The 15,749-nt window shown below is 38.0% G+C and overlaps 2 protein-coding genes across 2 annotated transcripts; both read right to left on the bottom strand.

The window, feature by feature from the left end:
* Positions 1-6,232: 6,232 nt before the first annotated feature.
* On the bottom strand, positions 6,233-10,205 carry LOC104754010 (nucleobase-ascorbate transporter 3). The gene is made up of 15 exons (XM_087489805.1): positions 9,833-10,205; positions 9,168-9,265; positions 8,904-9,080; positions 8,714-8,814; positions 8,546-8,621; positions 8,390-8,449; positions 8,122-8,306; positions 7,942-8,038; positions 7,778-7,864; positions 7,638-7,696; positions 7,473-7,564; positions 7,294-7,371; positions 7,041-7,201; positions 6,484-6,739; positions 6,233-6,310 (listed from the first exon to the last, which is right to left on the bottom strand). The coding sequence occupies exons 1-14, from the start codon at positions 9,984-9,986 to the stop codon at positions 6,521-6,523; spliced, it is 1,644 nt and encodes a 547-aa protein (XP_087345931.1). The 5' UTR covers positions 9,987-10,205; the 3' UTR covers positions 6,233-6,310; positions 6,484-6,520.
* A 4,486-nt stretch (positions 10,206-14,691) lies between these two features.
* LOC104752277 (uncharacterized) lies at positions 14,692-15,332 on the bottom strand. The gene is made up of 2 exons (XM_010474376.2): positions 15,289-15,332; positions 14,692-15,215 (listed from the first exon to the last, which is right to left on the bottom strand). The coding sequence occupies exon 2, from the start codon at positions 15,203-15,205 to the stop codon at positions 14,816-14,818; it is 390 nt and encodes a 129-aa protein (XP_010472678.1). The 5' UTR covers positions 15,206-15,215; positions 15,289-15,332; the 3' UTR covers positions 14,692-14,815.
* Positions 15,333-15,749: the final 417 nt, after the last annotated feature.

Here is a 15,749-nt window from a genome sequence, read left to right as displayed (position 1 = left end):
AGACTACGACCCATAGATTAATCTAACAATATGATCAAAATCTAACTATAAAATTTCATAATAGCCATTGAATTAAAGATAACACTACTAATCTAAATTATATTTATATATTCTTTCGATTTCAGAAAGAGTGTCATTTTAAAGTAAAATATTTGTGTCATAAGTGTGTCATATTGTATTTCCAAGACAAAATTTACCAACTAAATATCAATTATAACCATATTATTTCAACTTATTAAATGTAAAAAGAATTTAATTTAGTGTATTATAGAAGGGCATAAGAAAAATTGATATATTTTTTTTAATATATGTGAAAATGCTAGAATGATATTCTTTATGAAACAAAGGAAATATAAAATTTTAAAACTAAATTAATATAAATATATAATTAAAATAGTTTTTGCAACATAGTTATACATATTTTTTTATAATCTCATCGGCATTTCCATTCCAACTCTTCTAGAGTTGATACTATTATTGTTTGTACTGGGGATTGCACAACACTAAGTAAATAAAGATTTTCGGGAAAAGAGTGAAGCTGGTTCTTTAATTAACGATAAAAACGTGAGGTCGTCACTAACACGAGTCAAGATTGAGCTCGTCAATTCACAGGAGAACTAACAAACTAATAATGACGAGCTCGGAAGCTGAAAGGGATTATACAAAAGACAATAACGGTTTTACACGCAAAGTATTGCTCTCTGGGTATTCTCTGGGGTCTGGATCCTTTTTCCAATAGATGTCTCGAGCTATTTATAAGCGAATGTAGAGATAGGGCACTCTAGGGGTGTGAAATCCCGAGATTGTCCTCCGAGGTTGGCCCATTTCCTTCTATCTCTGGTGAGTCTTTGTTGGGCCGAGTTGGCATATGGGGCAAAGCCCATATCCAACAATAGTCCCCCCTTAGTCCGGCGAGCGAGGTATTTCTGCGATCGGCGGGCGTACTTTGAGTCTTAACATATGCCTGCTCGGCATTAGGCGTTCCAGACTGCTTCAAGAAGATCTAACTTTGTGCGGTGATGGTTAAAGCGATAGTTTTTGTTGAGCTCGGAGCTCGTTCTGATGTTGTATGCATTGAGTGTGTTGTTCTGGAGCGCGAAGCTTGTATGAATGTTATGTGTCTTGAGCACGTCTTTGCGGAGCATGGCGCCTGGCGCGTGGAGCGTTGACCGTGGATCTCATCTAGATGTTATGCGCCTTGAGCACGTTTTTACAGAGTGTAGTGCTTGATAATGGATCTGCAATGGTTGAGGACGGAGTTGCCGCACATAGTTGGTAACCAAGGATCAAAGAAATTGAGCTAGACCGGCATGCGGAGATTGAGGTCGGCGAGCTTGAGATTGAGGTCGGCGAATGAGTTTGAGGTCTCCGAGATTGAGGTCGGCGAGCGAGAGAGTGAGATTGAGGTCGCCACCGAGAGTGAGATTAAGTTCGGCGCTGAGAGTGAGATTGAGGTCGGCGAGAGTGAGATCGTCATCGTCGAGGTTGAGGTTGAGATTGGCGAGTGAGATTGAGGTCGCCACCGAGAGTGAGATTGAGCTCGACGCCGAGAGTGAGATTGAGATCGGCGCCGAGAGTGAGATTGAGCTTGGCTTAAAGGGAGATCATTGTCGTCGAGGTTGAGATCGTCGTCATCAAGATTGAGATCGCCACCGAGAGTGAGATTGAGGTTTCCACCGAGAGTAAGACTGAGGTCGGCGAGAGTGAGATCGTCGTCGTCGAACGGGGTCGAGAGGTGAAGAGAGGTCGGCGGACAAGGATTGATGAGTGCTGAGGTTGGTTCTTGCGAGATCGGCGGATTGAGGTCGGCGGGACGCTGCGCGATGCCGCGGAGTTCGGCAAATCCTCATTCCAGGTCGGCGCTTGTCCTACCATTGGGGCGAGCTCCGACGTCAACTCCTAAGATGGGTGTTCATGATGTGCGCTCGCATTCCACGTCCTCTCATGGGAGCAAAAAGGATAGTGCGGGAGAAGGTTTTGAGGTCAGTACCCAGCTGGAGGTAGGCATAAAACTGGAGCTCGGCACCAAACTTGAGGTAGGCGCCAAGCTGGAGGTCGGCACCGAAATTAAGGTAGGCACCTAGGTAGAGGTTGGCATCAACCTTGAGGTAGGCACCAAGCTGTAGGTTGGCGCCAAGCTGGAGGTCGGCACCAAGCTGTAGGTAGGTGCCAAGAGACTCGAGTGTGAGAGCGTCGAGCGTGAGAGTGTCGAGCGTGAGAGCATCGAGCGTGAGAGTGTCGAGCATGAGAGCATCAAACGTGAGAGCGTCGAGCGTGAGAGCGTCGATTATGAGGAGGGCGAGCATGAGAATGACAAGCGCGAGAGAGTTAGCGTGAGAGCGTCGATTGTGAGGGCGGTGAGCATGAGAATGGCAAGCGTGAGAGAGTTAGCGTGAGAGCGTCGATTGTGAGGGCGGCGAGCATGAGAATGGCAAGCGCGAGAGAGTTAGCGTGAGAGCGTCGATTGTGAGGGCAGCGAGCATGAGAATGGCAAGTGCGAGAGAGTTAGCGTGAGAGCGTTTGACTGTGAGGGCGTCGAGCATGAGGGCGACAAGCGCGAGAGAGTCGACTGTGAGGGCTGCGAGCATGATAGTGGCAAGCGTGAGAGAGTTAGCGTGAGAGCGTTGAGCATGAGGGCGACATGCATGTGAGCGTATATTTGATATGCAGCAAGGATTTGTGCTTTACTGGAGTAAAGTGGTAGGCGAGACGGACTCGCCATACCTTTAGGTGTGGCTTTTGTGTCCGGCTTATCCTGTTGGTGTTTGGAGTTGGCAAGAACTTGCAAGCCTGAGCTTGGCTTATTAGTTCAGGCGCCCTCAAGCTAGTGCGAGACTTGCTCGTCTTTTTTCTTGGTTTCGAGATGTATTTTACGGGGCGAGACGTCTCTCGGCTTACCCTGTTACGTGTCTCGAATACCAAGTTTTTGGTTGGTAGTTGAGATGTGCTCGTCGTACCTTTTAGGTGTGGCCCTGGTGTCCGGCTTACCCTGTGCGTGCCCCGAGGTCGGCAAGAGTGTGCAAGTAAGAACTTGGCTTATTCAAACTTGACCGCCTGCTAGCTGAATGCGAGACTGGGCTCGGCTTTTTTCTGCGGATTATTTCACCGCTGCATCCATGTGGAACGTGTTTTAAATCGTACACCTGGCTAGGGCGACAATGTAGAAGCTGGACACTCGTTAAGACGGAATCGTTCGAGAGAGCTTGTTTGTGATTAAATGTACTCTTGCGAGTGTAATTTTTATTTTTATGTTTTGTTATAGATGTGTCTTGTAAAAGACGTACCCTTGAAAAGGGATCAAGCCATTTGTAGTTCATTTTGCGAAGAAAGAGCTCGGTATGACGAGCGTTCTTTTTTTTTTTTTTTTTTTTAGTAACTCGTCACGCTTCTTTGTGTTGAGGGTGAATAGAAGGATCGGGAAAGATTCGAGTGAGATTGTTTGTTGCGAGCATGTTTGAATAGTCCTGATGAATGGTGGTCGGCCAGAGGCTGTTGGGGATTTTGGTTACGCTCGGTGACCTTTATCTGTCGAAAATGTTGAGCTGGTCGGCTCTCGGCGTGAAGGTTCTTACGTGTGTTTTACGATGAGAAACCAATATGTTTATTGGGATCAGATGGGAAAGTAGAGAGCTCGAAGGTATAAGAACTGTGCATGAGAGCGGCACTCGGTAAATGCAAAATGTTGATGAACTAGTCGGCGCTAGATTTGTTGATGCGGAGATCGAGTGTTGATGAGCTAGTCGGCATGCGCGGGATCGGCGCGAGATATTGTTTTGAGATCGGCCCACTTCTTAGCCCTCTAGAGCTCACACCTTGCGTGTTTGGAGCTCAGCCAGTAGTGATGGAGTCTCCCGAGATTGATACTCATGTGGTTAGTGCTAGAATGGAGCTGCTTAAGGTTGGCGGCTATGACGTCGATGAGATTTGTTTTTGCAAGGCTGGTGTAGCTTTCTCTCGACATAACGGTTGTGGAGTCGTCGTCGATAGTGAGAGCGGAGGTCGCGCGGTTTAGTACTCTTGCGAACAACATTTCATTGCAGTGGCAAGAGTCTTACCAACACTAAACGTGATTTTAGCAAAGAATCTTGATCTTGCATCACAATGCTCGACAAGTCTGTATGTTGGCTAATCAGCAACGGAGACGAGCTCGACAAATCAGCAGCGGAAAAGATTCTAGCAGGTCACCAAGAGAAACGAGCTTGCGAGATCGGTTGCTCACCAGGTTGCCACCAGAAACGAGCTTGCGAAGTCCTCATGTTGCACCCCTCCTTCTAGCGCCAGGTCGACATGTCGCCACGAGGTATTCGAGAATTTCAAAAGACTAGCTTTCGCGACATCAGCGAGTTTGTCGTGAATTTTTTAGGGTTGGTTCTAGGAGGGCTAGGGAGGTATCTTCGAGCCAAACTATTGGAGAGTTCAACCAGGTTATGAGCATGGCGTCGTTCGGCTATTTGTTTGTCCTGGTTTTCGAGATCAAAGCCAGTTTTCTTGGGTCGACCTCAATCGAGGTAGATGTTGAGCTCGGCGGCGAGCGTAGGTCAGCGCAAACCACTAGCAGGTTTGACAAGAGCGGTGTCGGAACACGGCACGATGGAGATTTCGATAAACGGAGGTCGGCGCTGCTCTCTGGTTCTACTAATCGCGAGGTCGACAATTATGGATTGGAGATGGTTAGTCGCTACAATACAGATCGAGGGAGCGATCTGGATTTGCTCGGCAAATCTGGTAGTTTTCGTTGTATTGAGAGAGATCAGAGAGATGCGAATGAGGTCGGCATTTCCTCCATGGTCGGCACTTCCCTCGAGGTAGGCGACGCTGGAGCCGGAGGTCGGCACAATCGGGGACTTGCGTGTTCAACAAATTCTGGCGAGGTCGCCATTTCTCGCGAGGCCGCTTCTTCTCGCGAGATGAGCAACGCGCGAGCCGAAGGTCGACACGATCATGGATTTGTAGGTCCGGACATTCCTCGTGAGGTCGCCACTTCTCGCGAGGTTGGTAACGCTGGAGGTCGGCGCGATCAGGGACTTATGGAAATTTCTTGTCTTCGTCCCCATCGTTGCTCCGTTGGCTGTTCGGAAGTGTTGTTGAGATCTTCGCTGGAATTCGTCATGAGTCTTGAATCTTGGTGGTAATGTGGACCGTCGGCTGATTCGTCAAAAAGAAGCGCTCTACTCTTGCCCCACGGTGGGCGCCAATTGTTTGTACTGGGGATTGCACAACACTAAGTAAATAAAGATTTTCGGGGAAAGAGTGAAGCTGGTTCTTTAATTAACGATAAAAACGTGAGGTCGTCACTAACACGAGTCAAGATTGAGCTCGTTAATTCACAGGAGAACTAACAAGCTAATAATGACGAGCTCGGAAGCTGAAAGGGATTATACAAAAGACAATAACGATTTTACACGCAAAGTATTGCTCTCTGGGTATTCTCTGGGGTCTAGATCCTTTTTCCAATAGATGTCTCGAGCTATTTATAAGCGAATGTAGAGTTAAGGCACTTTAGGGTTTTCTGTGTGAAATCCCGAAATTGTCCTCCGAGGTTGGCCAATTTCTTTCTATCTCTAGTGAGTCTTTGTTGGGCCGAGTTAGCATATAGGGCAAAGTCCATATCCAACAATTATTAATTCACAACTTCTTTCTGCTTCCCTTCTAACTCATTGTTAATTTCGGAAATAACTAAATTAATATAAATATATTATTAAAATAGTTTCTGTAACGTAGCATTTCCATTCCAACTCTTCTAGAGTTGATACCACTATTAATTTGGAACTTCTTTCAGCTTTCCTTCTAACTCATTGTTGATTTCGAGAAGAAAAAAAAATCGATAATAACAAAGATTATTGTTTATAGTCTCCACCATACGCTCTTCAATGTAAAACGTACTATTAATATCCATAAGAAGTGAAGGAAAGAAGTGTTTACGATGAGTAGAAACTGAAAATATCAGTTACATGAACTTGCATTTTGCTAGTCCCCAAAACAAACATTCACAACAAAGACTAATGGGAGGTGGGAGCTCAAAACCAAAAGAGCTAATAATGTCCTCATAAATGATTTGATATTGCACAAACATTAATCACATCATACGTCCTAGGATCTGTTTTTTTTTTTTTTTTGAACAAACTTTGGATCAAACTTACTATTGTAGACATTAAAATTGGCTTAATATATTAAACGAAAAATGCTCAAAAATGTATACTTTTAATGTTCAGTTAGGAAGTGCATCCCATAATTGTATCCTTTCAACTTCCCCTTCTTATATCCGCAAGTTAATATATGAAGGATGAACACCAAACCAAAGGGTAAGTTACTGTGTCGACAAAAAAAAAAAAAAAGGGTAAGTACTGACAAGAAAGGTAGCATATAATTGGGTAACATGACAGTTAACAAAATAGCTTTCTCCATCGAAAGCCTTATGTTTCATTTGCATTCCTTGGATTAAATTTTGACCTTGTGAAGCTACATGATCTGCACATATCTTACATTTCCACATACAGAAGAAACCTTCACGGAGCAGCCTTTAGAGGAACCGTGTCGGCATGTACTCGTTGATTCTAAGGGGCATACTGTAGAACTCCTCGTTCCTGCTGTCGCCTTTCCTGTGCTGGAAAGGCTTCCACCATGGGATACCTCTTTCATTAATAGCATGGTCAGCTTCCAATGTGTTATCTAGTATGGTCGCCAGAATGATCGCCACCAATGGAGCCGAAGCAAAGAATGTGTTAAGTATATCGTTGAACTGCACCACAAGTTACCACAAAACTGTATTAGGAAATATAAACATCATATAGTATAAGTATTGTAAACTTTACATGATACAGTTAATGGAACTTTATACGATCAATAATTGTTTGTTAGTCACTGTGCTTTTGTGCTTAGTGTGATCTTTGCATTTACACGTTGCAAAAGTACTTCAAAAAACATTACCACCTTTTAACAATCCAAACTACTTTTTAAGAAAAAATCACACAGAATTGCAAAAACATAAACTGGTGTTTTAAACAGTTGTCATTAGACCAATAGATCACTGAGAGGCTTACCCATCCACCGGCTGTTCGAACCGGTCCATATCCTGCTCTTGTCGTGTTGGAATAAAAGTACTGGGCGATCGAAAGACTTAAGAAGAGAGAGACACCGACGACATACATGTTTCTCATCGAATTGGTGTCAGTGAACTGTATAAAAGATATTCCAACAGCAACTGGGCCAATCACATAACAATAGTATTAGTAGTAGTAGCCCTTACTTTAGCTAGAAATTGGCAAGTGTAGATTCATATACAACATGACTCACCAACAATTCCAAGTAGTACACAGTATATGCCTCCAAAGATTGGAGGCGGTATAGAAGCAAAGAAGGCGCCAAATTTTCCTGACGATCATTGAAAACACACAAATCTTTAAGTCCAAAATGGCTACTTTCTATAAACAGAACCCTAGTCAAGATGACCGATTGGGGAGTGAAAGACAAACCAAATATGGAGAAAAATATCATGAAACCCGTTGAAACCTGCACCACTCTTCGACTACCTATCCGTGTGAGGCCAAGGAGACCAACATTTTCCCTGTATATATGATCAAGATGAATCATACTTCCTTTATACAACATATAGCGAGGAGATGTATTTTAGAACTTACACAGACGCAGTATTGCCAGTAATGGAACCAAATATTCCTTGAAGGAGCACACCGATACCCTATAAGGAAAATACTCAGAACAAAAAGAGAGGATAGAAAATGAAAAGATTTAAGACTTTCTTAGCGTGTGAGAATAAAACCTGCAGCCCGACACTACGAGAGACGACATGTGCTGGAGGCGCTGTTGCTCCTGCTAGTCTAGATGCAGCGAAAAATACTCCGGTAGACTAGAAAGAAATTGGGATATACATAACTTAAAGCCTGTAACAAGATGAAATATATGTAACAATCTTTAAGAAACTACCTCCGCAGAAGCGACAATCGCAGAACCAAACATTCCAAAAACATGACTCGCTCTGAAGATGGGAGTCCCCCACTGGAACGGATATGGGACTCTGATCCTGCAAAATGAGTTTCAGACAGATATTTAGACCTTAGACGAGAAGAGAAGAAGAATCTAAGGATAAATAGTAAATCAACCTACCAGGGAGCTGAGGAGATAAGAAAGGCACGGTCCGTGCGGCAACTTTGTTTTGTCGCAACCGGAACATTGTTATAAGCTCCAGAAACAGTAAGGATAGCAGCAAAAGCCCATACGATAGCCAAGCAAACAAGTAAAGCATATCTTTCAAGTATCATAGAAATCCTCGGGATGAAGTGTTTAACATACTGCAAGATGGACAACAAGATTCTCAATATCATATATCTTAACAATCACAATCATATATATATATAGCGCAAAGGAGCCCGACTTGCTGCGAGATGATCAACAGAATCAGCATTGGTAGACCGATCTCCACACAGTTCGCAAGCTGTTAAAAAGTCCAAAAATATCACATTAATGATCTACTAGAAAAAGAAAAGAAAAAAAGATCTTTAAGTTGTTAAAGCTGAGCTGAAACTGTTACCAATGGGAAGCCTCTAAGAAACAGGCCAAGGCTCACAACAGAAACAACTGGCACAACAATGATGGGAGTAAAGATTCTGCATTGAATAAAACCAAGATCATTAGATTTTTTTAAAAAAATTTCCATCATCTTGTGGACCAGCAATCTTGTATTGAATTTATATATAACCTTATCAAGTTCCCCCATGCCTGACAATATCCAATTATGATGTTTACGAATGAAGAAATGATTAAGGACCCTTGTACGGTTCTCATCGTATGCCGGAATCTCTGTTAGCAGAAACAGCATATATATCAAAGTAAATAAACAAGAAAACGAAAAGCAAAAGTAGCGTGGAAGTATACACCGAGCTTTTTACCAGTTTCTCAGAATCGAATTGACCATTGTTGTAATCTCTGATGATAGACAATACAGGAAGAACGTATGCGAACGAAACTCCCATAACCGTTGGAAGCCTAGTCCCTATAAGCGTTTGTAGCAACGTGTTTATTCCAGACATAAACAATATAGTCTGAATAACCCGCGCTTTATCACCCTGACAAAACACCAAACAGTCTGCTATAAATACCTTAGAACATTCCGATAAAGCGGATCAAAAACCAAAACCAAAACCACAACATACAGGATCTCCACCCATTGGTGGCACAAGTGTGTTGGCAAGTAAGACAGTAGTCCCGAGCATAACGATGTATTGCTGGAAAGCCAGTACAACCGTCTCATCTGTAACAAAACCCTAATTGTTAATGGAAATGAAACAAAAAATAGTTCTTAAAAGGAAACAATAATAGAATCTCCATGTTATAAAATCCCTTAATATGGCATTTCTTGTAATGATTAAACACTAGTACCATTTCATTTTACATAACACCCCACACTAATAACTTCTAGGGATTCAGCTCCTTGTAGCATTTTGGATTCACCATTAACTTCATAAAAAAAAAAGGTAATAATAACCATACCGTTTCTTTAATCTTAATCAATTAGTATGTCTCATGAACAATTATACAAGATTTTATTAATAGTTTAAAAGCTAATTAGCCCCAACACACAAGCTAAAATATAAGTCAAAACAGAGGAAATAAAAGCTTCGAATCAGATTCTGAGATCTAAAATATTCTTTTAGGAAACAAATTAAGACACAACAGAAAGCAGTTAAGGAGAGAGACAGAAGTGAACTCTTATGTAACTTTTGACTTTGAAACAAATACTAATAAATTTTTAATTTTTTTTTTTTAACATCTGAATCCAAAAATAAAGTAACCAACAAAAAAGTAGTGAGAGACTAACGCCAAGCAGGATTAGAGTGGATGCAATATTGAAGATGATGAAGTTGCTCAGCCGGAGCCCAAGTTGGTCCTCTGTTAACCGCCATGGATGGAACCGGCGGATAACCGGCTGCAGCCGGTGCCGGTGGATGTTGATGGTGTCCAGTTTCAACCATTCTTTTATTGGTTTTTTCTTTTTGAAAGGATCTTTGAGATGAAACTTTAGGAATCTCTCTTTTTTTATTTTTAGTTGCAGAAAGTTTTCCAAATCAAACCGACAAAGAGAAGATGATAAAAAGAAGTTAGCAGGAGAAAAGCGAATCTCGAGACTAGAGAGAACTAATAAGATAAATACTATAACTAATAAGATTTATATATAAAAAAGTCACTTGTTTAATTTGTGCGAGAAGGAACAGAGTTTTTATTTTTATTTTTCTTTGAGTAAATAAAGGGTATATTTATATTTGTTCAAACTTCGAAAGAATAAAATATTAACTCTCCATTAGGTGTAAGTTTTAATTGTTTATTTTTGAAATGTACTTGTAATTATTTATTAATAGGAATATTGAAGTTTCTTTTTGTCATCCTTTTGTTGTCTTTATTAGCATTTCTTGTTTTTTGGTCTACTTCTTATCACTATTTTTAATGTCTTGTGATGTTATTATGACCTCATTTGAATTATTATCATTTTCCTTTCATTAAAATTAATTAGGTTTACGAATAATTGCTTTACTTTCAAACCAATCCATATTATAGTACTATAAAAAGCATCAACTATAAGAAGCATCAATTATAAGAATTCTAGTAGAACACTTATATTGCATCAACTATAAGAATTTTTAATAAAATGTAGATATAAATCATATTAAATTTTGGAGTAAAGATAGTCAATGAAAAAACATATCTTATGATAGATATTCGTTGTTGAACAAAGAACCAACATAAAATATTCGTTAACTAAAGCAATGTAGAATAGACCTTCAAAATCTTAAATAACCACCATTAAATTCATGTATTTTTTTTTCTAGATATAAGAGAATATGGTGTTAGTTTAATACAATATCAGAAGTATGATGCAATGGATTGAGAATATGGAATAAACGTATGAGAAAACTAGGTCATCAAGAAAAAGAAAAAATATGTGCAAACTGCGAAGTAAATCACCAGACCCGGGAAGGGAAGCTCAGCCAAAAAGAGCTCAAGTTTAGATAATTTGATTTCATATCTGGATGGGAATTGAAGCAATCAGAATCCACAATCTACCTATTGTAACATGCTTCACAACTATGGTAATGGTATGTTAGGATTCCATTAAGGCAATTCATTCTCCAAAATCTTGGAAGATAACATGATTCTATTCTTACCAATCACATGGGATAAAATCTTTTCTTTTGAATATGAAGATAAAAAGTTAAATGTGTCTCGACTTCTCTGACGACGATATGTGAAAAATGATGTTTCTGTGTTAATATATAGGAGATATTTGTAGTTAAAAATTTTAAATATATTAACCCATACATAAATTCATTTTTTCAATTAAGTCATTAATTGACTTGAAAAGTTCAGTTATATACTTATATATTACATATATTACAAATTCTTTTTTACTAATTTGGGTGTGGTACAAAGACACTTATTTTTGTAACCGTATAAAATCTTAGGTTTTTATAGTTTCAAATTATGACCACCAACTTATTATTATATATGTAAAAGAAATAAGCAATAAACATCACCATAATTGAATCTATATTCGATGATATTATTATACTCGAAATCAGTATGATCAACTACGTTCGATTTCGAATAATATAATATTCACGTAGTTTATGTTGTATTTTGTGTGCTTTCCCATGATTCCATCAGTAGTTTATCCTCATTTCACGTTTGTTTAGTGCTTTGATGACAATATCTGACTACTTCAATGGCGAACTTGATTTTGAATCACCACCTACGAAGTGACTCAGCATCCTTTATATATCTATTTAAGTTTAGGACTCACCTATGTATATATAAGTTTAGGACTCACCTATGTATATATAAGTCTAGGACTCGTGCGTTGATTTTTAGTTTCTACACAATATTTTGGGAGAAAAAAAAGAAAGAAATGCATTGACTTGGGTCTGCCGTTGGTGGGGTTTTTTTTTGTCTTAGTCGTGACTCGTGAGCAAAGATAATTTAATTTGATAAATCTAAGCAAAGTTGTATGTATGCGCAGTTTATATTTTTCATAAAACATCTAGCTCCATCAAATATATAACTAATGATATGCATATTCTTTTAAGGTGGTTCTTAGATGTTATTGATGTAAATTTATGATTGTCTCTAGCCGATATGGCTGCACAATCTACCTAAGATCGTTTTTCGATTATGTTTCTGGGGAATAACTACGGTGTGTGAAATGACAAACAATTATATACGAGAAGATATCTCGTGCTAAGCATGGGTCAACGTTTTGAAAAAAAAATTCTAATATAATAATAAAAATTATTGTTATTTTTTTAAAAATTATTTTATTTGAGATAATATTTATTTTAATTGTTCTGTAAATCTATTAGTCTTTTTGAATAATAATTATGTGAGAATATTATAGTATTTTATTTTTTGACGTATGTTACATTTTTATATTGTTTGTTTGTTGTATTTGCATTATTATTTGTGAAATATGAAATAGTATTTTTAATATTATAATTGCGAACAAATAAAATTATTAATTTATCATCTATATAAATTTAGTTTTACCAACCCGCCAATGTGGAAATTAAAACACACATTTTTTTTAGATTGAGTAATATATCTTCGTTTTAAAAAATTTAAATCACAACATATGCAGAAAAATATGCATTTTACTAATCATAAGTATTATATGAAAATTCCAAACAATTTGTAAATAAAAGAAAATAAAGATGATAGGAGAATCATAATTTGAAACCTTAACAAAAGCTTTGAAATTTAGTTATTAAAAATAATTATATTGTGTACTTAGATATAAAATCTTAGTTTTTGACATTCTGATTGGTTTATATTTTTAAAAAATTCTATTTAGTAATTTTCGTCCATAATTTATTAGAGAGAGAAAATATATTTTTTTTTCTAGATTTTTTTATATTTGATCTGTCAGCGTTTTTATTTTTTTATTAATTAAGTACGCTTAGTTAAATTTTTCTAATGGCAATAGAATGTAATTTTTTTACACATTTTAAAGTTAGTTTTATATTTGTACTTCCCAATTAATATAGTAGTATAGGACTAAAATCTCATATCCCCTTTTCCATCAAAACAATTTCTCAAAAACCCCTCAATGTTAAAAAGATAATATTATCTTTATTAAAGGTTGTTAAAGATTAAATATAATTAAACCAGTTAGTTTAAATCCCACTATACAAGGTGCAACTAGTACAACTAGGAATATCTAGTACAATTATGATGTTCAATTTTCTTTAAAAAATTGATGGTATTGGGGCAAAAGAGAATTAAATGCTTGTAGTATATATATGACTAGCTAGGATATTGGTGTGGTGTTTATTCTGATGTTCAATTAAATAGGCTAACATGAGAGTAGGCCCGGCTTAATAGTTATATGGACCAGAGTAAAAAAAAAAAAATTTGGACCCATTTCCCATGTAAAAGAAGAAAATTAAAAAGATTTGGACTAACTAAAAAAACCCCCAAAAATTTAATGGACCATGTGCATATGCATGCCGGGCCTGCTTGAGAGTATGATAAAAAGATTAGAGTTTAAAAAAATTTAGAATAAGTTTACAATATTTAAGATGTTTAAGTTAACCAAACTGTTGGAGGATTGCTTAATCAAATGTGGAGCCAAAGTGATCAAGACAACATGTATGGAACCACTTTTGTTTTGATTCAAGCTAAGAGATTTCGATAAATGTGAAAAGTGTCATGGTTATACTCTTTTTACCTTGTTAGTTTTGTCCCTAAAGGTTTTCTTGACAAGGTTTTTAATGAGTTAATTGTTTCACTTCGCCGATGCCCATTTGTTGAACCAAAAGCCTAATAAGACCCTTTTTCCAACAAGAAGAGAAGGAGCACGATCAAGTTATCTTTTAATTTCAAATTTTTATCTTTAATGCGTTGTATTTTCAAGGGCAGCCTTCTAAGTTGTTTCAAGGCTTGTTCTTTTCTTTTTCCGTTCTTTACAAGTTCTTGTACACTCTTTAGAGAACTCATCTATTTATATTTTTTATTCTAAAACTCTTTTTAGTCAGATCATCATCTCTTGCAGGTGTGTAATATCCACAAGAAATCTTGTTCTTCCTTAAGTACATACATCATATCCAAAAGTAGGTTCAGCTGGAATATAAGAGGCCTTTCCGCAACTTCTGTGTGACCTATAAATTTACATCCTTTGATCCTAGAATCCTTTTTGTTTCTTGGTTGCAAAGACTATCCCCAACACTATTTAGAGTGTTGATCTTAGGATGAATGCATCAGTTACCACAGAGGGATTTTGTGGAGGGCTTGCGCTGAGGACTTAACATGGCAAGACCAATGGTGGTCCCAAAGGGATGCCTTCATATTTTGGTTGCACGATGAGAAAGGGCTGGCTATGTTTGAATAAGTATGGATCCAACGTTTGTTCCATATACTTCATCAATTGAGGGACACATGATGTTTCAATAGCCCGAGCTCGATGGTTGATCCTCAATGCTCCATCATATTGTTCAACTTTATCTAATTGAGTTAAGATGAATTTGCTAGCTTACGATTTGTATCCTAACCGTTATAATAACTCTCTTATGTAAACAATTAAAGTGCTGAAATGGCTACCTCACAAAGCAAGATTATATGAAGCAATTGAGACGATGGATAAAAAACAGTAGATGCAGAGTTATTAAATTAGTGAGGCTTCCCAATAACATCTACCAAGAAAAGAGCTTCATTAACAAATGTAACATGTTGTATCCCGTCAAGTTATACCGAAGCTTGACAACATCAATAACAAAAATTATATATAAAATTTATAAGAAGAGCAAATTTACTCTATTTACTCGGCTTCAGCTTCTTCAACAGAGGTCTCGATTCGAAGAAGAACGAATCCAACAGCAACACCGACAAGAGTAAGAGCATTCATGATAGCTGCAATCTTGAAAATCTCTCCCACGGCGTTACATGTGGTGGATAAGGCTCCTCCACTGCCTCTTCTTCCCTTGAGAGACATCACAACATTAGCAAAGCACTGTTCTGTGCAGAGTGGTGATCCCATTGAGACAACCTTGTTGTTGTTGTTCTGTGCCTTGAGACCACCATATGAATTCAGTCCAGTTATGTAAGAAACTTTCATCTCAGTTTTCTTCTTCTGGGTTTGTCCGGATTTGGACACAATGCCCGATCTTGTCCATGAGATCACTGCTGGTGCTGCTGCTGCTGTCGCCATTCCTTTTATGCTGAATAAAAAGAAGAAAAGGGAAGATTCAAGAAATGGGTAATGATCGGAATTGAGAGAATATTATTGAATACCTGTGGATGAGTTTGAAGGGATGCAAAGACAAGTGAAGCGACTCAAAAGAAAAAGAGAAGCAAAAGAAGGTGAAGCTTAGTTTTAAGGAAGGAGGAGATTTTGGATAAGGAGGGTGTGATTGCCACACAGCCAATTACGGCCCGAGATGGATTTACTTCTTCTTTATCAATTATCTCTGTGAACACACGTTTCTCATCGCTTTACCTATTTGTTTTTTTCCTGGACCCTTTTTTTTCTTCTTCTAATAAGTATATAAAAAGAAAAATTAAACAATTTTAATTTAATTTTGAAAATATATTAAGATAATTCTTATTAGTATTTTCTCAGTAAAACTAGAAATTGTAAAATATAAACTTATTCTAATTTTTAAGTTTATAATTTAAAAATAAAAGGATTTAGATAGAAAAAGATTAAGAAAATTATACAATCAATTATATAATACCATAACTAAAGAAATTAT

The sequence above is a fragment of the Camelina sativa genome, chromosome 16 (genome assembly GCF_030686135.1).
Source record: "Camelina sativa cultivar CO46 ecotype springtype chromosome 16, ASM3068613v1".
In the NCBI taxonomy this organism is placed as follows: domain Eukaryota; kingdom Viridiplantae; phylum Streptophyta; class Magnoliopsida; order Brassicales; family Brassicaceae; genus Camelina; species Camelina sativa.
Note: the sequence above shows the minus strand (reverse complement) of the source record. Positions and strands in the feature narration are given on the sequence as shown.